The following is a 22,045-nucleotide window of genomic DNA, read 5'->3' as shown; positions in this document are numbered from 1 at the left end:
TTTTCTTCGCAACAATTACGGTAGACTAAGTTAAGTGGTAGTGAGAGGTAGTGAGAGACAACAGCCAGGTATAATTGCTCACGATCAGTTTGTTAGCTTGTTCGCTTCTCGTCATACCCGGTACCCTTAGACACGTGCGTAGATAAAGGCAAAACGATAGTAGCGTAGAAGGAGATGCACTGGCGCCTAGTTTGTCTTGGTATACAGCCAGCGCGACGAGCGAATACTTGCAATGAAGTGGTAACCACAACGTGCGCACAGTATGCAGTGCGCAAGTACAAGATGAGTGCAGCTTAGTCGTCAGGACACGCTTCGCCCTGCACTTGACAGAACGAAGAGCATCGCGTGGAACTGTTCCAGCCGGCGCTTCTTCCCCCCCACCTTATTTCCGGGCGGTCCTCCGTGTGAGGCAAGCGAAACTCGCGGCAGGTCCGCTCAGCGCCCGGCGCACAAAGCAAATACCGCGCGCTGACGCCTCGGAGGAAGGAAGCCGCAACGCAGAAGAGGAGGAGGTGCGATGACCATCCGGGCCGCCGCGAAGAAAGTGAGCTTCGGTCGTCCAACGTGACGAGTCCAGGCTGCCAGCGACTTCGCGCGATGAGTGACCCCCCCCCCCCCCTTCCTTTCTTACCGCGCTCTCCACGATGATCTCAACAAAGCGCTCGACGTGCGAATAACTGTATGCCAGATGCGGGGAGGGATGGCAGAAAGAGGGAAAGGGAAGGGGTGTTTTCCTTCGAACTAGGGCAGGTCCAGTGGTCCACTCGCTGCTATAAAACCCGGGCCCCTTCCCACCGGACGTCACACGGACAGACATATACACCCACTCCTGTAACCCCTGTGAGCGATCGCGATATTTCTTCGGAAGGACCCCCGCCAGTCGTCGGCGACTTGACGCATTCAACGGAAGTAAGGATCCCGCCAAAGAGGAGCTCCACGATGTACACAAAGGTGAGCAACGGCAACGTCGGTGACCGTATACTCACGGCTGCGCATGGATTATGATTCGTCCTCCTCTCGTGGATACCTGCGGACTGTAATGGCGCCGATGATCAAGCTGCATGCGTGAAGGGCAATGCTCGGCGAACGCTACAAAATTTTGAGTGATACTATATGGCCTAAACTGGAGAGCCAATTCAAATATACGACTAAGGCTATGTATGAATTATACGTTAACAATTGAAGTTAAGCTGAGATAAAATTTGGAAGGCAAATTATGCTGTTGAGGGGCGAGTCCATTGGGGATTGGTACAAGCCACGGCAGCCTAATGGGGTTCTGTAAAAATAGGAAAATGGTAGTCTAGTGTCGAATAAAAGACGTGGATTACAATTTGAATTGTTGACAGTTGTACATCTAATGACTCTCACTTTGGGATACTGCAGAAATCTTGTTACGATAGGAAAAGGGAGACCTAACAAATTCATTGTTGTAGTGGCATTTGATTTTCGCTCAACTGCAGACATTTTACAAAGAACTACTCTGAGGAGCCCAAATTATTCGTGGAATGTGTATAATTTATCAGTAGGTGTAATCTCGAACAGATGCAAGGGTGTCGAATATGCATGATGGGCGCTTGCCTCTATTAATAACACTCGTGCAGTAAGACTAAACGGAATAAATGACAAATGAAGCATTTCTTAGCTGATTGGAAGTTGTTTTTATCAGCGTACCAGTGTTGAATTTCAAGTATATCATCATACTCATATTAATGTTCGACGTCCCTTGCGACTGTAACTACACATACCGTGAGTAATCTTCCTAGAGGGTCACGCAGACGTTCCGCGCAGTACGAAGGAAGCTCTGAATCGAGGACTGCTACTCACCAAATCTCGAAGAAGAGATTCCTGTTTATTCTATATATTCAATAAATACGCTGAACCAAACACACAAATAAGGGAGGCAACGAGGAACACCGTACGAGTATCGTCATTTTTTCTTTCATAATTAAAGCTCAAGCAAGCCTAGATGAGGTGAAGAAACGACCAAGCTTGAAAATACAGAGAAACTGAGAAGGCTGCATTCAATGACCCGTGTGAAAATCCGGATCAAAGCTCCAAGGCTTGTCCCGGAGTTAACTATGTTAAAGCCAAGTCCTCGCAAGGGTAATCCTGCCTGGTTTCGCGTCTTGTAATCGTTCCTCGCCACTTCGCATCTTGTGTGCCATAACTGATTGCGATCCACAGTACATTCAGACAATATTCAGATGTGCAAAAGTGAACAGCATCGAAGTTAGCGCTAAATGTTCCCAAGCTAGTTCAAATCTTTTCACACGCGTGCTGTGCCTCACACTTATTCTAGGTAAACAAATCTTGCACTATTGGTCGGCACACTTCGTTGGTGTACTGTTACTTAAACTTGAGAGCTTGATCAAGAACGTTTTTCTGCGCCTATGAAAGGTCTCGTGCTTAAACAGGAAGTATATCATCCGGTATTCGTGGCAAGCAAAGCGATGAACTATACTAACCTATCAGCTGTCGTTAAATATTTCTTACCATGAATTTTAGTATGAAGCAACCACTTATTGCATAAATGCTAATTAGAGAATTTTGCATGGTGAAGTTACACACAAAATACCTGCGAATTGATTCTCACGTTTAATTTTTATCTCTTTTACCTCTTGATCACAATTATTTTATACGAATGAATATATCTATAAATATCCGTACTACTATCTACATATTTCAAACAATTAATTCGAGCGCAAACACATGGCACAATCACTCACACACACCCAGTCTTCTAACACGCACAGCACTGAATTGGGCAGTTTTTAAATCATTTTCATTATTATTTATTCACTTAATTATTTACCTTATTTTATGATTTTATTATTTGTTTATTTATTTATTTACTATTTATTAACGAAGCTCACAAAATAAATTTTGAAATGTTCTACCCACCAGCCCAACAACAGGTTCTGTTACTATATACATAGCTTACTTTTTTCACGTTGACTCAGTGAACAACTGAAAACGTTCCGTACACAAACAAAATTTACATTGCTGATGGCACCAAACCATGTATTCTTGCGTTACTTACAAGCCATGTTTCTAAAAGTCTTCTCTGTGGAGACATGACTTGGGATCTTGTAATGAAAAAAAAAAAACTATATGTCGCTATATAATACAAGCGCTAGACCAGATACCGTGAGTTCAAGTTGGACACAAATGTGGGCGGGTAAATGTTTTCTTGCAGCGTGTATGAACTGCTCTAAACAAACTGTTCTGTGGTCCGTTGCCTTGTTGTTTTGTTCATTTGTTTGAGATTACATGTTGTTCATTTAGTTGTTGTTTTGGGGGGCAGGGGGAAAAACCATTTTTTCCGCTGCAGAACTTCTCCACGGCAAGTCAATTAAAACAGAAGATAACTCCAGTATCGCAATACGCAATAATTTACTATAATGTATCAGTATGATGTCATATGATGTTAATATGAACAATCGTATCGATATGATATCATAGGACATTACATACTGCACAAGTGTGGTGACTTCTATACGAAAACCTTTTCACGCTCCGCCAGTGGAGCAGAAGTAAATGACGAAGGACTGAGCTGCAATATCTTTGAAACAATGCGGATTCGCAATTCTTCATTTGAAACTCACGAGAGACGTTTTCTTCACAAAGGGTGACTTTTGTAAACTCCCCTTACATTTATTAAGGTTAAAGCCTTAGCTGGCCTGTGAAGCGCAAGAAGTGGCCGCCGGTATAGGCAACGTCATTGTTATTACGACAGCTGCAGAAATTCACATGATCAGAAAACACGTCCGATGACGCCAGTGGGTGCCATCATTATGAAGTCACATAACGCGGCCTCTCCAGATGATGTCACACGGTGATGTGATTATACGCCATCAACGCGTGCTTATAGCTAAGCCAATCCAGAAAGTAGGGAAAAACTATGCTGAGTGCAGAAAACTTCCCAGGCGGGAAAGGGGGGCTAGTTTAGGATTATGATAACAACACTTTATTGCTTGGAAGGACTCCGCAGGTAAGGCCGAAGCCCTCCTGTAGAGCCTAATGACTGCAGTGGCTCTAGGGGCATCATTTACCTCCCTAGTTCCCTAAAGCTTTGTCTAATGCACCTATGAGAAAAAGAAGACGAAGATAATTTTCGCCTTCTAGTCGTCTTAGTTTAAGGCATAAGGCATCACGCGGCTTCTTTACTTTGTTGACCTGCCCAATTTAGGCGTACACTAACTAAGCAAGCTGCGAAAGCTGCGCGATGGAGTTTATTCGAAGCTCTGATGAGGGGTTAACAAAAGCCATTGAATGAATAGTCAAGTGGTCGTGGCGCTACTTCCGCGTCCTTTGTCACGGCTTCCGCTACGTAGAAACCGCAAGGCGCGTACAATATGCTAGGTCTTGCCTACAGCTATATCTGTATGCTTGAAAGCAAGTATTGTTAGCAACGTTCTTCTTTTATCTCTATTAGTGAACAAAGACACAAAGACACAGTACCAGTTTTCAACTCTTACGTGACAGTTTCTACTAGACCAGTGGTTAGTATTACGAACAGTGGTATTGCAGAGTGATTCTTTGTATACATTTTGCTCTCATTAGCAGTCTGCCACTGGTCGAAATTTCTGGGCAGTGACATTGATGATGAATGAAGATGAATACTGGCAGCAAAAAGATTATAAAATATTGCGGTACTTTTAAACTAACAGTGCCAAGCTTGAACAAAGAGTGGAACTGTATCGTCAGGCCTGGCACTGCTAGTGCGAAGGTTTTGGGACTTTATACTCCACATATCATCAATCAACCTTTCCACCATTGACGCATAGCACATACCCGCCTGACACATACCCGCCTGACACATACCCGCATAACACGGTCCGTATATGCAGATATGGGCCACAGGTGACATAGTATATATGAACCCACAAATAGCGAATATAAACTGGAAGTTGTCACGCGAAAGCGGTTACACGTGACGAGAAAGTCCAGTGGACTAACCAATCTTGATGAATGGAAGGAATAGAAGTACACTTACAGCCTTAATGTGACCCACCCATGCTGCCTGATCGTCAAGTATTCCACCATAGAGCCAAGCCAGTGCTTCAGAATTCTTTGAGAAAAATCGATGTGGCTCAACTCAGTTATGCATGGCTGTGCATAGCGAGTGGTGCAGTTAATCCTATCGGACCTATTTGGTTGGACGTCAGCCACAGCTTTCCGGGCACAGCCTGCCATATGAAATGGCTCGCAGGCTGCGTGTGACGAACTCATGTGGACGCTCAATTAAATCTGTCTATTGTTCACTTTGGTTAACTAAATATGTCTATTGTTCTCTTTAGTGTATGGTTACGCCTCTCGAGGCGTGCTGCTCATTCTTCATCTGTCTGCTCAGCTCGCTGCCTCCTCTTGGTTCCGACGACGAAGCCTCGCTTCTTTCCGTCTATCCGGCTCACATTACATATCTCCCGACGACTCGCTTTCAACTGCAAACGAGTTAGCAAAGGGACTGCGCTGGCTCCTCCTCTGACGTCTTGCCAGATGACACGCTCGCCATTTCGCTCAGTCACCGGCGACATCGAAACGGCGGGAATACAGCCAATGTAGCTCTTGCCTCAAGACACCCAACGCATGCATCTTGTTGCGGCAACGCCGGTTATGGGGGCAGTGTTGACCAGCCGCTTTATTAACATTGTAACAAACATACCCGATATGGTCACGTTTTGCTCAATTACGCCGACGAATAATCCTTGTCACGTATTAGTACATTATCCGTCCTTAGCGTACACTTCCATCTTTGTTTAAACTTGTATTTTTGCTTTGAGGTAAGTGCCGAAGTTATGTCGGCCCATTAGTTACTCATTATCCGCCATAGTACTCAACATGTCTCAGAACACGCACAGCATGCAAGACCAGTACTTGCGCCCAAATATTGAATTTACACGCCGTGACATCAAACCACCCTGCAGAGAAGCTCAGCTAAGCTGTTTCCCACAATACGTTGTATCTGCCGATGTTCTTTCTTTCTTTATTTCTTTCTCTGTTTATTTCTTTCTTTCTTCAACACGAAAGTGTTTCTTGCCGGGGTCCACTAAGGCTCCGCTGACGTTTTTCTGTCAAGGATATGACGTACAATTTATGATAAGAGGTTTGAAAGAAAAATGATTGCTAAAGTATTCCGTACAAATGGTTAACCAGTGACAGTTGTAACTTTGCGGCGCCGGTGTTTGTCTGTAGGTTCAAGCCGATATGGCACTGAAGCCTTCCGCAATTATTAGTTATATTTTCATGCTTCTTAATTAGGTTAGACGCCCTTTCGCCTTGGGTTTATCACAGTGTTTATTTCACGTGCTGTACATTGGGCCTCACATGACCACGATAATGAAGGAGTGCATTAAGCTTGAACCTTCCCATTGATGGCAATGGGGAATTTCAAGGCGGCAGCTGTTGCATGACCAAATGGAAAGATAGACGCCAATGGGAAAGTTAAAAAATTAATATCTGTCTTAAAACAAAAAAATAATAATAATTGCCTTATGAAAAAACTGCTTATTTGCTTTTTATTTAGGTATAAAAGTAAGTTTTCTTAATTGGACTACCACATGGTGGGAATGGCGTATCAATTAGTCAAAAATGACGATTTTCGCAAATTGTAATTTTTCTCATAAACTTTAGTAGACTGAAAGGTCTAAAATTATTTTTTCCTCAAAATACACCTTCTGTGGAGTAAGTATTCACTACTCAGATAGTAATGCAAAGTGCAAGTGAATGTGGCAGAAAAATTGCCCTAATTGGGCTTCTAACACCTTACACAAGCAGCTTTACTTAACATGTAGACTAAATTTGGTATAAAAACAAAGAGCGGTACTTCTAAAATAAAATTTTCCACAAACAACACCCCAAATGACATTCGAGAAAGTTCAGAAGGCAGCGACGTGACCAAAAAGATTTTTCTCTGTGAAATATTCTATCAGTTCACTGTCTTCAATGCAGTTAATCAGCCATTTTTTAGAATACATTCAAAATGGACAACAAAATGGCTAGGACGTTTGGCGTGGGTTAGCCCAGCTCCAAAAAATTAAGGAAGCAGTGGTGCCAAGTCTGAAGGAATTGCGGACCTGCCCCGCCCTATTAAAGACTATACTTTCACTAGGAGACCTTCGACGCCAAAATTTCGACCTGTCTGTTCGTTCGCCGTAACGATTCCACAAACGGCACTATGCGGTACCCCAAGCGGCCTACCGCCTGCAATATTGCTCAAGTTTCAGCGTTCATACTTGTGCGATTGCCAATTAAAAAGCAATTATTGCGCATACCCGAGGCACCAAAACAACACGTCTATACATTGCATGTGCGGCGTTATACTAGCGAAGGCACATTCAAGTAATTCTAAGGACCATTGCGTTTATCACGCTGCGCTAACAGTGCACTGCGATGCTCAAAAAGGCAAGTGTTTCGAACGCTTTGCTAAGACGACGCGGTGGTGGCGCCTGCCCGTCGCTTTGCGTTCTACACCTTCTCGCCGCCGAGACAGGCGCGCATCTTTCTCCGTGGTTGCGCACGCCTTCCTTCGTTTTCGAAGATAACTGCCAGATAGCGCTCGTGCCTAACGTGCTTCGATGCGCACGTTCGCCTTCGCTCCACGGATCGAAACTCTCTAACGCTGCGCTTCAAGAAAACAATTCACTGATTTTCTCACGCACAACATCAAATAAGTGTTTTGTTCACTCTCTCCACACGCAAAACTATCGTCTTTCGACGACATTTCACTGAAACATGCAGATACGGGGCCAATTTTTTGTTTCTATTTGGTTTTTTTCTTTCTGTCTTTTCCTCCTCCCTTTCTTTCACATTCTGTTTAACTTGACTGCGTTTTCTTTCCATTGTTTCTACTTATTTCTATCATCACGGTGCTTGAAGAACAAACTTATCTTGGAGAGGAAGCACGCTTGAACTTTCATTCTACATGTACGTGTGCCTGCATTGTTATCGTAACCTATAGGCGCTCCAAGAACAGGACTTTTCTATCGCTCGAATGAGGGCTACAATGGCTATACTATTGTCTTTTCGCCTGCGTTACGCCAATCTACGACAGCATACTACGGTGTGAGCATATGTCAGCATATGGCAGCCCAGCCCCTAAATTGCTCCGCCATTAAATGTCACGTGGTTTCTTATGCATTCACCTGAGACAACTCGAAGGCAAAAGCCATCTTTGTTTTCTTCACAGACGATTGTACTGATCGCATCCCGGAGATCTCGGCATTATTACGTAACTTTAAATTGCCTCCGAGATTGGTACAAGAAGGGACAATGTTATAGAACTACGACATCATGTAACGTCACGTTATGATGCCACACGCCACATGGCGATGACATAGTTGCATCACTCGTGCTCATGCCACCAACACCGGCTGTCACTTTTTTTAAGTTTGTTGAGGCATCCAAGGCTGCTCTATTAGTAGGCATTGTTCAGCTTACAAACGCCTGGACGATAACCTTGAATGTCTCAACAGGTACAATACTTTCACGGCAGTTTTGCAAATAAAGCTGCTCATTGCTCGTTGTTTATAACAGCAGCTACTGAACGTCTGAGATGTAGCAGTTTCCAATTAGAAGCTCGAGAGTGATCTAAAGAGGCTGGTGTTAATGTTCACTCTGCTTTGCAGCTTATCCTTCTGTGCATGGCAGCAGGTGCTTATGCCGGCGGACGCTTCGGTTTCCACCATGGAGGATTCGGAGGACCCGTCTTTGCCGCCGCAGCTGCGCCTGTGGTCGCTAAGGTCGGCCTCGCCGAGCCTGTATATGTAAGCATTGTCTATTACGCTTTCTTGACTAGTCTAAGCATCAAAGCTTTCATCTCTACGAGCCTTTATTCAGTGTCAAAACAAGTTCAATACCAATTTCTATCAGCAGTTGGCTCGTCGTGAATCAATCTGAACCAAAAAGGAAACTGGGTTCCGATTAGGAAGTTGTTAACAAGTATGAGCCCCATCTTATCTCGCTTTACACTCACTTGGATAGGGATATTTTAACTCGTGATAAAATAAGAGTGCATGTTTAAATCAAGCATCTATGAGAGATACAAGCTTCCGTGTTTAATAAAGTCATCCGGTTCGTGACAACGGAGCGGGTTCTCGTTGTGACATCGAGAAGTGATGATATCGGTGATCAAAAATACGTGCCTTAAGAGCTCAGTTCACAAACAGCTTTCTCAGTGACTCTGTTCACTTCAGAAAAAGGACACGTGTTTCCTGAGCGTCTTCAGCAAGATCCATAAAATAAGGATGACACAAGGAATAACGGAAGTTCTTATAAAATGGATAATCCATGATTGGCTTCTTTATCACTTGGCCTACGTGCCCGACATAAAATGAGAGTGAATGAATGAAACAATTTCCATTTACTAGGAAGTACTAATTGTCTGCGCACTCTCAGAGTTCATAAACAGCAAAGTTATGTGGAGGCTATACTTATAGCGATATAGCTGCAGACTTTGCGGCACTGTACCAATTGCTTACTGTTAACAGCTGAAGCAGGCACCCGTGCGTTGTTATAAAAAATGTGGAGAGATGTATGTGGCACTTTCTTGATTATAACTTCCCTGTTTTTACTTCACTGCACATTACTATCTTCGAATAACGGGCTATTTTTACGGAGCAGGGAGATGAGCATAAATACGTTCTTTATTACCCTCGTGTCTCATGCAGCCAAGAAAAAACTTCCGTAAATTACGCAAGAAAAGGCCATTGAAACGCAAAGAGCTCCTTTCACACAAACTTCGGCTTGGTGAATGTGTCATCGTTCAGAGCGAAAATTCAGCGTTGTCCTGGGTGGGGAATACAAGATAGATGAAAATGGACGTTTAAAAAAAATTCTGTGTCCCTTATGTGTTTGCATAGCACGACTCAAAGGTGAAGGCCATATTTTTCTTCTCAGTCGATGTACTTACCCCCGATGTAATACGTTTGGAACATATAAGTACATTTAGACGTCACAGACTCGCCGATATAATGCGAGTGGTGCGGGCAATACGTGTTATGCAGTAAAACGTCTAGCTTGCTTAAAAATTCTTTTGAACTAGCTGCTGCTGAAAGGCGGTCTGTTTTTACTGTACATGTTTAGTGGCAGTCTCTGCATAGAAAACACTTCTGCAGACCAAGTTTTCAGTGCATTAGCTGAGGTGGGCCGAAGCTCTCGAATTTCAAATTCTTCACTAATGCTCAGTAAAAATGTTGCAGCCTGCACGTCGCTCGCTTGGCGGCCTGGTCAGTAAAGTAGATGTAGGAAGTAGTTAAAACTCACTCTTCCACGTTCTCCCGCCAAGGCAGGCGTCGACTGACGTCTGCATGGGATTAGGCGCTGGCAGTGGTGTTGATGAGCCTGTGAGCGTCCTTAACGAGGGGAGCGCAGTCGGAGACGACGTCGTCGACACCTCAACTGTGCACAGCTGCCACCACGTGGCTTATCGGCAGTAAGGCAAAGAAAAGAGCTTATTCAGAGTTGCAAGCGATATAAATGCATTAGGAACACAGTGACGTTAACATCGCATGTTAGTGGTGGGGGGGGTATCAGGATGATAGACCAATGTGGCTACACCACGGTGTTCGAATTTACTGTGAGGTGTGTCTGTGTGTCATTGCGCACCATGCCACTTCTTTTCAACACGAGGAGTAACGATTCTTATTTTCTGTTTTCTTTCTCGCATGAATATAGAGCAGTAGCAGCTATGTTTATTTATTTATTTATTAGAATACCCTCAGGGCCCGTAGGGCATTACAGAGGGGGTGGGTACAACATTTATAACACACAAGAAAAAAAAGAAAAAATAAAGAAACAAGTGTCAGATGCGCAAATCAGGAAGGCAACATAAGTCAACTAAAAATGTATAAGTAAGAATTCAAGCACATACAAGACAAAGATAGATAATGGAAACTGCGTATAGTTACAAGCATTGCTGAGAAATTGCAGTCTTGAATAACAAAGGGTCTGTTATTGTTACAACGGAAGAGGGAAGGTGGTTCCAATCGGCGGCTGTTTTCGGTAAGAAGGCTGCTGAAAAGAATTTGGTGCAGCAAAACGGAATGGCAACCTTATGCTGGTGATCAATGCGCGATGAGTGGTATGACGGTTGTGAAATGAGGTCTCGCTTCATTGATGGATTGTGAAAAAATATCTTATGAAAAAAATGCAGTCGCGCCAGTTTCCTCCGGACAGTTAAATTGGGTAGGTCAAGGTTAGATTTCATTTCTGATATGCTAGCAGTACGGGAATAATTGGAACAAATGAACCGAACTGAGCGGTTCTGAACAGATTCTGACGCGTTAATTAAATTTCGCTGCACGGGATCCCATATAGCGGACGCGTACTCAAGCTTTGGGCGAATTAGTGATCGGTATAATAGAATTTTGAATGTTAGTGCCATTGCGCTGCCAACTAAGCAATCGATGCTTCTTCCGTTCCCTTTCAGCCTCCACAACCGTACACATTCGGCTACGATACTGTGGACGAGTATGGCAACAAGCAGTTCCGTAACGAGCAGAGTGACTCGAACAATGTGAAGACTGGCTCGTACGGATACACGGACGCGAACGGTCTGTACCGACGGGTAAACTACGTCGCCGACGCTCACGGCTTCCGCACCACAATCGAAACCAATGAGCCCGGAACAAAGGCAGGCGCCAGTGCCGATGCGGTCTACAATGCCAACCCAGTGGTCAGTGGTCCCGTGGTCAAGGCCGCGGCCGCCTACCTGGCGCCCACGTACGCCAAGCTCACAGTTCCGGCATACGCGTTCGCCGGACACCACCATGGCTATGGATCGCGCTACTAGATTACTAGATTTTGCACGGTACCAGGCTCCACGTACGAAATACAGAGCGAGATAGAAGGAAGGTGTTGTGTGTAGAACTGTAGCATTAGTAGCGCTCCCACTGAAGACCACAAGCATCCTGGATGGGTCAGAATTGATCGTTCATTCGTCTGTTCAGCGGAGGTCGTGAAACGGGGGTTATCGTTTGTTCTCTGCTGCGTGTGACGTTTTGTAAACTGCCAGAGTAGAATGAAAGAGGCCTTTCATTTAGCAGCCGGACACTTTCTTTCAGAGTGCCACTGGGTCCGCGGCCATGCGCTTTGACGAAACAACCACTACTATTTATAGAAATTATGCTAAACCACTCTGTAGTTGCCACGGTAGTGCAGCCACTAGATAGTTAATAAGATCTAGTGTAAAATCTCAGCGTGTGGTACAAAACTGAGAATATCCCCGTTCTTGGTTTTCACGTGATTGTCACGTCATTTAAAGAAAGCTTCCTGGGGAAATAAACTGAACAGTACGCATGACTACGAAATAAGCATTACAATGACAAAGCAATGTTCTAGGTTACCAGGCTGTATGTAAGGTACAATACTCCGATTGACAGGGTATAGCAACGAATGACTGTTTCACACAATACCAACAACGTTCCTCGAGATGAGCAAGTGAATGTAAAGAAAAAAAAGAAAGAACAGGTGGACAATAAAATGAACAGAAAAAAAGGCGTGTGTCATAGACGCTACTAGTTCTACAGATTTACAACCATTTTTAACCATCTGGCTCTGTGTAGCTGGCCTTGTCAAATTAAGCCTTGTTTCGCTTTGTCATAGCCATATGCGACAGTATTCGCCCCGCATATGGGTACTGTACCAAAGTGGGTCGCTTGGCCACGAGCTTTCACAATATTCAGCGCTTTCAGTCACGTATGTCGCCTGGTGTTTTGGTCGGCACATTTTTATCTTCTGATCTTTTTTTTTTATTATGTGCGCTCTTTCATCATAATCACCACGCTTATATCGCATCTTTAGACTGGCCACTCTATGACAGTCTTTTCGGTCGGTGGTCCTTGAGAACCAAACTGTTCTGACAAATTCACAATTGAACATAAAAGTATATATTGCATGTAGTTGCATTGTTCTTTTTACTGTAGGCATTAGGAAGGATGCAACATTGACATATTGATGAGAAGTCTTGAGTTACCGGCACTACCTCGTAAAGATGCCTACGTAAACGGGGACATCTGTTATTTGGCTTCGCGGGACATTACTACCGCATATTTCTAGTGGGAACTTTATTGTCGCTTAACCATGAGTAGCATTTCTTCGGCTGAAATTATTTATCGAGGTAACATAATGAGACACGTTGCACGTTGAAGTGATTGTGCATTTCTTACGACTAATGAACACTGCACTAGGTAGGCATTTCGTAGCGACGCCTTTGCCAGTGTTTGCGCTTTTTCGTGCTTTTCGCGCATGGCCGATGGTCAAAGCGACGGTCGGACCGCGTTATTGATGGTTGGATATGACCGTGAGCGGTGGATGAAAAGACTAGCACAGAATTCAACTTGAGGCATCACTACCAAGTACCCAGAAAACTGGTTGTATTACGCAGGGATTCTCTTCTTTCGATTATATTATTTAATTAGCACGTAGCGCGGCAGCTGCGTAGCACCACCGCTAATAATGACGACGCCATGCAAGCGAAAAAACGAATGACAAGAAAATAGGAGGAAAATGAAAGCATTCCTTAAATAATACGGCTCCTGCTTAACCACTAGCTTGTCTACGGATCAGCCGTGTTTTAGTAAGATTGTCGTTATTAGGAATCGGGTAGTGCCAAAGCCTATGTGGACATGGATGCTTTAGAAGGCTGCAGGCGACACACAATCTTGTGTAGTTTTGGACATACCGCTTCTCTTCAAAGTTCAAAATGCAACTTTAGCCTCCAGTAAAATGTGTACAAAGGCTCTGTCTGTCAGATGTGACTTTCTGGTGGTGGGTTCCTTTGTTACGCACCGTATATCTATACCACATTTATTTGAGACAAGTATGCGGAAGCAGCAATGTCACTACTCGCACATCGCTTCCACTTGTGGCAGCTCTAGAAGTTCTACATGTGCATTGAGTTGACCTGACGTATGTGCTTCAACAGCTGATGATACTCACATAAGCTTCTACGGATATTTCTTTTGATATTCGATATTGCATGTGTGAAAACTTTCATCAATCTTTTGGATGTGTCCTGGTAATTCCAATGAATCTTTCTTTGAGAGGGTCAAGTACAGCTCATTTATTTGCATTTATAAAGCACTTTGTGATATCACTGACTCATAACCAATTCACTCGAAAACATTTCGTTTTCTTTTTTTATAAGAACTTCGGTGCACTCGTAAACGTTCATGTGAGGCATTCACAAGGAAGCAAGAGGTTTAGAAAAATGAAAACTTATTTCAACACCAGTTAAGATAAAGATATAAAAACTTTTGAAGTATATTTCACTCTGTTTATATATGATGGTAACATTTGGTGCTTGGGACGATGTAGAATTGAAGTGTTCTTTCATTTTCTAGAGTTATACCAAAGTAGCTTTCATTTCTCTTTGTCCAAGGGTTTTTTTTCGTTGTGTTTGTGTTCTTTGTTACGTGTTTCTTTCCTAATCCTTGTACGTGTCCTAGTCCTTGTTGACGTTCTTTATGTTTTCGCTTTGTGTTGTTGCGGTATGCAGGTGGATAAATTGCATTTAAAAGGCTCGCAAAGCAAGCCTAGGTGCATTGGCGCAAGAACGCTGCGAATATTCATTGTTTGATACGTCAGCTTTATTGCAATAAAAATGCTGGTATTTCCGTTTCTGCTTTCTAATGTCTGGTCAAACTTATTGATTTTATGAATGGTTGTGACAAAAAGAATAATGAAAAGTGGCATGCCTGCGCGGAGCACGCAGCACAGCCACAGCAAAAGTTAGAGGAGTGGCCATTCTAGGGAATATTGTAAATTCTCTTGAGACGACTACTACACAAGTATAGTTGCAAGGTATACTCACCACTACGCCATGTAAATCAGAATAATTTGGCGAAATATAGAGAGAAGCACCCACTTCATCCTTCTTCGGAGAAGCGAGGTAGCTGCTAGCATACAAATCTCCAAGGAATTATATATATGCACATTGTTGATGCTGTGATGAATGGCAATGAAGAATTGTGACTGAGCCTTTTGTAATGGGCGGGAAGCTTGTGAACACCCAATCGATGAGCAACAAACATTGTTCGACACGTGGTAGTTTTTTTTCCGGCTTTTTTGCCATGATATCAGGGCATTTATTAACGCGATGTCTTGTCATACATGACGCCTTTATACGGATATTTTGAAAAAAGTTTCAAGCATCGGGGTGAGTTTGTGGCGGAATACTCGACCACCACGTAGTGAGATTGGATTCAAGTTCCGTTCGTTTCTGGATATGTGTTTTAGAAGAAATCGTTGACGATTTAGGGAGCACTATAAGCTCTAGTAACCATACACAACTGTCACGCCATCATTTCGCACTTAGAGGCACCAGCGACCGTAGAGGCAACGTCGGCGGTGGCGTACAACTATACGCCACCAAAACTGGCTGTTATGATCTCATAACAGCTTCGCTGCAAAAATAAATGAATAAATAAATATATAAAAAAAACCCTTCCGAAAGGAATAAACACCTCTATGCAAAAACTTAGCTCGCTCTTCGACCAGTAGCGAAGTGTAAAGCGGCAGTACTCGTGACAAGAAATGTAGCTAATCCGGAAAAAAAAAACTCGCTTCATTAATCGATGGCTATGATTTGCAATGCTTGTTGCAAATTTCCTTACTCCTGCCCTTTGCCTCGACTGAAGTCACGTCACGATTACTGCCTAAAGACAGTAGGTAGCCTGAAGAATGAGGTGGATGACAAAAGGCGTAAGAATTAGAGGCCGAATTCAGGAAGGTTCTTTTGTTAGGATGGAATTTTCTTCTAATTTATCGGCGTCCTTCGATAACACTTTCCAGTTTTTCGTTAGATAGTGTGCATTGAGTATCGGGAGCTCCCTTTTGGTATGTAAGCTTTGGTATGTAAAGTTATCGTAACGATTCGAGACAGTGATATCCCGTGAGGGAAAAATGCCAAACTATGCTTCCATACGAATTGTTGCTCTTCCAGCAGCAGCACACGTCAGCGCTTTCTTGTTATTTGTTTCCTGAAGAAAACGGGCAGTGTGCGTGGGTGTGCGTGTGTACGAGCGAGAGAACGAAAGGCAGAGTGCGGAACAGATCCAGCAACTCACGTCATGGGGGGGGGGGGGGTCACCGTAAATAACACTGGAGAGGGAGGGCGTGGTCATGACTTTCACGTTTAGTAGCAGAAAAAACACTTTCATAGCATACATACTGATAATGCCTGCTCACAGTGGCTTCACTAATATGCACTAATTCATGATAGGAGAAGCACTGAAATGAGGAGGGAGGGGGTGCTGCTGGCGCCCAGCTTGGGGGTAAGGGCAATCGCCCTACCACCCCCCACCCTCTGGATCTGCCACAGGGTTGCGTAGAGTTTCGATAGCGAAGTTCACGATTTTTTTCGTTGTCAGTCAGTACCATGACTGTGCGCACTTTTCTTGATGCGGTTCAAATCGAGAAGCGTAAGATCTTCCGCTGCCTAGTGGCGAAAACGGGAAGCTGCATGGCAATTCAGTGCATGCATTGGCTACAAGGTGGCACTCACTATGCCGTCATCTTTACTGCAATGAGATTTCGTACTGAGGATCCCAAGGCGGTTATAGTTATAGTATGACCTTCTTGGAGGATCCCATGCCTCACCCGTATTCTGGTGCGGAACATGAAATAAATATTTTATTATCACTGTCATGCCTTCTGTATTCACTTGTTTTTTTTTGTATAATCAATTTATTAACACCAGGAGTCTCGGGCATCACAAGTGTGTGCAAGAATTCACTATCTTACGTCCCACTGGCCTCTAAGAGCAAAAATAAACAAAAAACAAAAGACGAGATTACCGTAGTTTTCTGAGCGTCATCTTTGCTACCAATCACACCTTCGTTTCAGTATCGTTGTAGATACTACCCAAATGAATGTTTTATTAGCACTATTTGCTACAATTCAATGGCGTAGTCAGAAATTTTTATTAGGGGGGATAGGAAGTAAGGGGATTAAATCATGAAACAAAAACAAGCGCACCGACGGGAGCACTTCATTAAGTTATATATATACAAGAAATGAAGTTATTTCGGAAAATTTTCGTAGTAGAGGATGAGTTGGAAGTCCCCATGCCTCTTGGCTACGCCATTGCTCTTTATTAGGCCAAATACGTTCCAAAAAAGTTTATGCCATACTTGGCTGTTTCACTACTTGTTTAAAATAACGAGTCGTGGGAAATTGAGCCCATGGGCTCATTTCCTTTTAACATTGTTGAAAATGTGTGTTATGCGCACACTTTACATCCTACAAGATCTAGAGCCAACTCGTCCACCGACAACGTTTATTGGAACGTTATTATGTTACTTACCTAGAAATGAGATGTCATGAAAGTTTATTCAACTCAGGGGTATTGCTACGTCAAATTTGCTTGGGCTAAGCATAAACTGAGTGTTCGATATCAATGTAGATGATCCCTGCATACACAAACAGTAAAAGTAGCTGCTCTCAGTGATTCCTATTCTTCTTTGTTGAATCGATGGAAGGGACCTCACACACGTGACCGGCATAGGAACCACCGGGACTCGTTTATGTTTTATTAACAAGATGAAATTTTGGCAAAAGTAGCAATGAAAAACAAGTTCTCAAACTACAGCCACTCAATCATCGAACATACGAACATTTTACCAAAAAGACAGTTGTGCAGAGCAACGTTGAACTTAAAGCAATCGAGTTATAAGTACTAGTGGCTTGAATCTACTTCCACATAATATTTTCACGCAACCAGCTTAGCCACCGTAGTAATGATATAGGAAAGCTCATCACCACCTTGTCACGCTTTCTTCACACTATATAGGGTTTCATGTTTCCGGATTGGTTTGAAATACTCTGATAAACACTCCCCGGTTAAATTATGTCAACTCCGATTTCAACGACCAGTTGATATGGCCATGTTCCATTCTTTATCGAAAAAGCATGGTGTGAGTGGTCAATTGGTGCGTGGGGTGGGTTAGGCTAATATAAACTCTACCTCACGTACCATGCAGTCTTGCGAGCGCTGTCATAACTGTACCAGCCTGATGGGCCTCTTATATACAGCAGCATTTTTCAAAGCCAAAATTTGGCGGCACACACCATACCTGATCGAGTAGTCAAATATATATCGGGAATACCTACATGAGGTCGCTGTGGACATTGTGACGATCCTAAAGTCATTCGATGAAAGAGCACCTTATTTTCATCCCCGTCGACAAGTCACCACAAATCCGCAGGCGTCCAGCAGTGGCGGTGCTACAACCACATACAACGACGAGCTACCTGGGCATTGAAACCTCATGGTAGACTTCCAAGTGTAGTTGAGCAGTGTAATGTAGTCTCAATTGGCATGTTGGTACAAACCTCTGGTCACGCGGTTGGAAACGCCTCAGCCGAAGTTGCTGTGCTGTGCTCTGATTCGAATCTCCGAATAAACAATCGAGAAGAGCACCCTTTTAACAGTGACTCCTTAGTAAAGTGTCTTAGAAAAACTTGTAGCTGGGCCAGTTGCTGCATAACATTGAGAAAAACTTTGTCGCCTAACGATCACTCCCTTTTCTTGTGTTGTTCTTTCCGCTGGCGGTGGTTCTTAGGTGGCTGGGCCTTTTTCAGAGCTGGTAAAGCATGTAGATGCACAAAGTAGATGTTTTCGTAGAAGTGTATTTGTGCTTGTGCGAATGGATATTTTGGCTTTTAAACCATGCAGACAACTTAAATACCCTTAATGTGTTTTGATGTTATCGTGTTCAAACGTTATTTTTTGTAGAATTAGGAATAATGCGAAATTTTTAAGAGCTCAAAATTTTTATAGATGTGCATAGCACAAGGAACAGATTCCCAATAATGCCAATTTATCGACAAAAAAGTAAACTCCAATCCTAAAAACATCCTCGAAAAAAAAATTATCTCCAAAAACACCGAATGTTAACATTATCCTATTTTCTAACGATTCGTTTTTTTTTTACTTTTTTCTTTAAAGGAGCAGTGGCACGAATTTCACACTCAATATGCGGCATTCATTTGACTGCTTAGTATGCATACGTTTTCTTGTCGTTTTTTTTTTTTTTTTTGTGTAGCGAAGTATGAATCGCGTATGTCTCGTAGAACCTATTCTATTTCGAGTGCAAGGAGCGTTCAATGCTCAGCCGGGTGTTGCCGGTCATGAGACAACGAGAGTATTTTGACGCGTTCAGCAAGCCTAGGCCACGATCATGTAAGATACAAACACCGTGGCCACAACTCAGGCATCGAGTGATGATGAGCCTGGCGGCGACACCTGGCTGCATAGTGACGGCTTCGCTTGCTTTATTTTGCTTGGTTCGTGCAGCGCGTTTGCGTGAATCCTGCGTTTTCCTTGTGCCTACGGTCATCGCGGTCATAGCGATCTACGGTCATCGCGACCAAGTGACACGCACGCAGCGTCCATGTGTTTTATCAGACAGCGTGGGACAAGCATGAGTCTCCAGCTCCCTCGTCGCTACTCGGTCCGGCGTCGATTGCAGAATCACTGCTCAGAAGAGGATCGAACCGAAAATGACCATGCCGTGAATTACCGCGATTCCGTATTCCTCTGTGCTATCGTGGCTAGTGAACAGTGCTCGCAGCTGCGACGGCAATGGCGGTGGCGATGGCATGCCTACGCACGTGCGCGCCGAGCCAATGCTACCTAGATTTCAAGGCCTGCTCTGCTCACTGCCACCGTGACGTCATGCGCCTTGACCGAGTGTACACGTGTGGGAGGCTGTGAAGCCACTGCAACCATCGTCTTTTGGGAAAAGATAAAACGTTCTTGGCCAGTTTTACATGAAGTACATGCATGCAACAGCTTCAATTCGCCGTTTTAGGGGTGAGGCTCTTTATGTCGTGGATCGTGCATCTACGATGTATGTAGCAGTAGTAGGAGTCGCAATGGTAGGTAGTCACCTCACGTTTAGTCCTTCAATACGCACCAGCCCTCCTTTCCATTTATAAACAAATTGATCGCAATTGTTACTATGAGCCCACGGTGCTATGAGCAAATAGCGAGATCTTTACCGACCCTCAAGAAGAAACGCCTCTCGCCCCACCCATTTATTGCTTCCTTTTGATGTGTTTGGAAAGTGAACTGAGGCACCTAATTGATTTCATTGATATATGGGGTTCAACGCGGCTTTAAGATTCCAAATCCACCATATTATTATGAAAGACGCCGTAGCGGAGGCTTCGAAGATTTCGACCACCTGGGGTTCTTTAACGTGCACCCAAATCTGAGCAGACGGGCCCAGCATTTTCGCCTCCTTTCAACATGCAGCCGCCACAGCCGGGATTCGATCCCACGACCTGCGGGTCAGCAACCGAGTACTTTAGCCAGTAGACCACCACGGTGGGTCAACAGAACTTCAAACACTCCTTTTGCTGCGCTTGTGAAGTCGCTTAAGTGGAGCGTGCAGGTGTCTGCTTCGTTGCGCCGTCGTTTTGCAGCCCCGCCAACCGCGTCTCGACAAACGCCCTCGTCAAAAACGCGAATTATACACAGTTCCAGATACTGTCTCGCGACGATACGTTATCGCGAGGAAGAGCGCCAGCGACACTCAGGTAAAGGTGTGTAATATCAAGGCTTTCGCAAACAAGTCAGAAACACACAATACATGATTTTACAAAAATAACCAAACGTGCTAAAAGAGATGCTTTTAAGAGAACGCAAAAGCAAGTGTACTACATATACATACACACACATACCTTCGAATCACGGAGAGAAGGCATATGAATGTCATCCCCATGAACGGCAGGCTCTCAGTTCATTTTCAACTCGTCCTTTGGGAACAAAAACACTCGAACTTTCGGCACATTCTCAATACTGGTGACAGTTGAGCCCGCAGCGCTGCCCCACTGCGAGATTGCCAGTGTACACTACGCGAACAGTCACTGAAAGTAGCACATTACATCACCACGCAGCCCTTCGAGGACGCTGAAAACCACGGTCCTCTTTGTGCTGTCACCCGAAGGAACACCAGCACTCTACGATAGGCTTCACAGGCTTAGCAATCCTGCTACCTCGGAAGGCAAGAGCATGCATGCGCACTTCTACTCGGCACGAGACAAGCGCCGAAACTGAGTGACGTCACAGGCCGTGCCCGGAGTAGTGAGCAGGCCTGAATTATTTTTCTAGGCGGCACTGGTCCAGCAGACTAAATGACAACTGAAACTGGCGTCACCATTTCGTGTGGCCACGAGATCAAATGAGGCTGGACTGCGGGAGGTGACCGCTTGGCACCGCTAGCATCGCTAAAAATCGGCGGTCTTTGCACCTGTTTTGAATTTGGTTCAATACTGGTCATACTAATCAATGTTGCATATGTTAATTTGTCCCCCTGTTGCATATTTAGTACGGAATCATTACTAGGAGATCGATAACTATGCGTTGATGCAATAAACGTGACATGTACCATGTTAATGTCCCTACTCCTTTAATATTGATAGCCGATCACGCTTATTCACAATTACCGGAAACACGAGCTACGTGTTACACCCAAGTAAAGTGCAAAAAAAAAGGAATGAAAAAGAAAATGTTTGACGCTTGAACGGCCTCTCATGTATTCTAGTCTTGTCAATAAGCTCTTTATTGTGGCCCTTGTGCATTGGAGGGCTTCAAGACAACCGCACACACTAATTTATAAATTTATAAAAACATGGCACTGTCATCTGGCCGTTTACCTAACCATCGTTCCCACCCTTTTGCTCACCGAATGCATCATTTCCATTCTTAATTAAGCGTTCACACACTCACTGGCATAATCGGTACCTCATTTCGAAATGATGAGTTCTAATTTCGTCCAATGAGCCTGTCGTAAAACACGTGACCCAACTCCTATATTTATGATATGTTCATATATGAGAACACTTACGGCGAACCTAATTAAATTATAATCCGCCACTGGCTCAAGTCTTGGGTTCTATCCTCGCCGTAGCTGCCACATCTAGAAGTGCTAGAATACCGCGAACTATGCGATTTTGGTACAGGTTCCAGCCGCTATTTTGCAACTATGCAGGGTTCTTTTCCTTGGATTCATTCGGTATAGCCTGCCTGTGTTAACCA

General features: G+C 44.0%; 1 protein-coding gene across 1 annotated transcript; it reads left to right on the top strand.

The window, feature by feature from the left end:
• The first annotated feature begins 793 nt into the window (after positions 1–793).
• LOC119178694 (cuticle protein 16.8) lies at positions 794–14,631 on the top strand. Its single transcript, XM_037429925.2, has 3 exons — positions 794–951; positions 8,628–8,765; positions 11,429–14,631. Exons 1-3 carry the CDS (start codon positions 940–942, stop codon positions 11,789–11,791), a joined length of 513 nt encoding a protein of 170 aa, XP_037285822.1. The 5' UTR covers positions 794–939; the 3' UTR covers positions 11,792–14,631.
• The last annotated feature ends 7,414 nt before the right edge of the window (positions 14,632–22,045 follow it).

Source organism: Rhipicephalus microplus, chromosome 1 (genome assembly GCF_043290135.1).
Source record: "Rhipicephalus microplus isolate Deutch F79 chromosome 1, USDA_Rmic, whole genome shotgun sequence".
NCBI classification, from domain to species: domain Eukaryota; kingdom Metazoa; phylum Arthropoda; class Arachnida; order Ixodida; family Ixodidae; genus Rhipicephalus; species Rhipicephalus microplus.
This window is presented reverse-complemented; position numbering and strand designations above follow the sequence as displayed.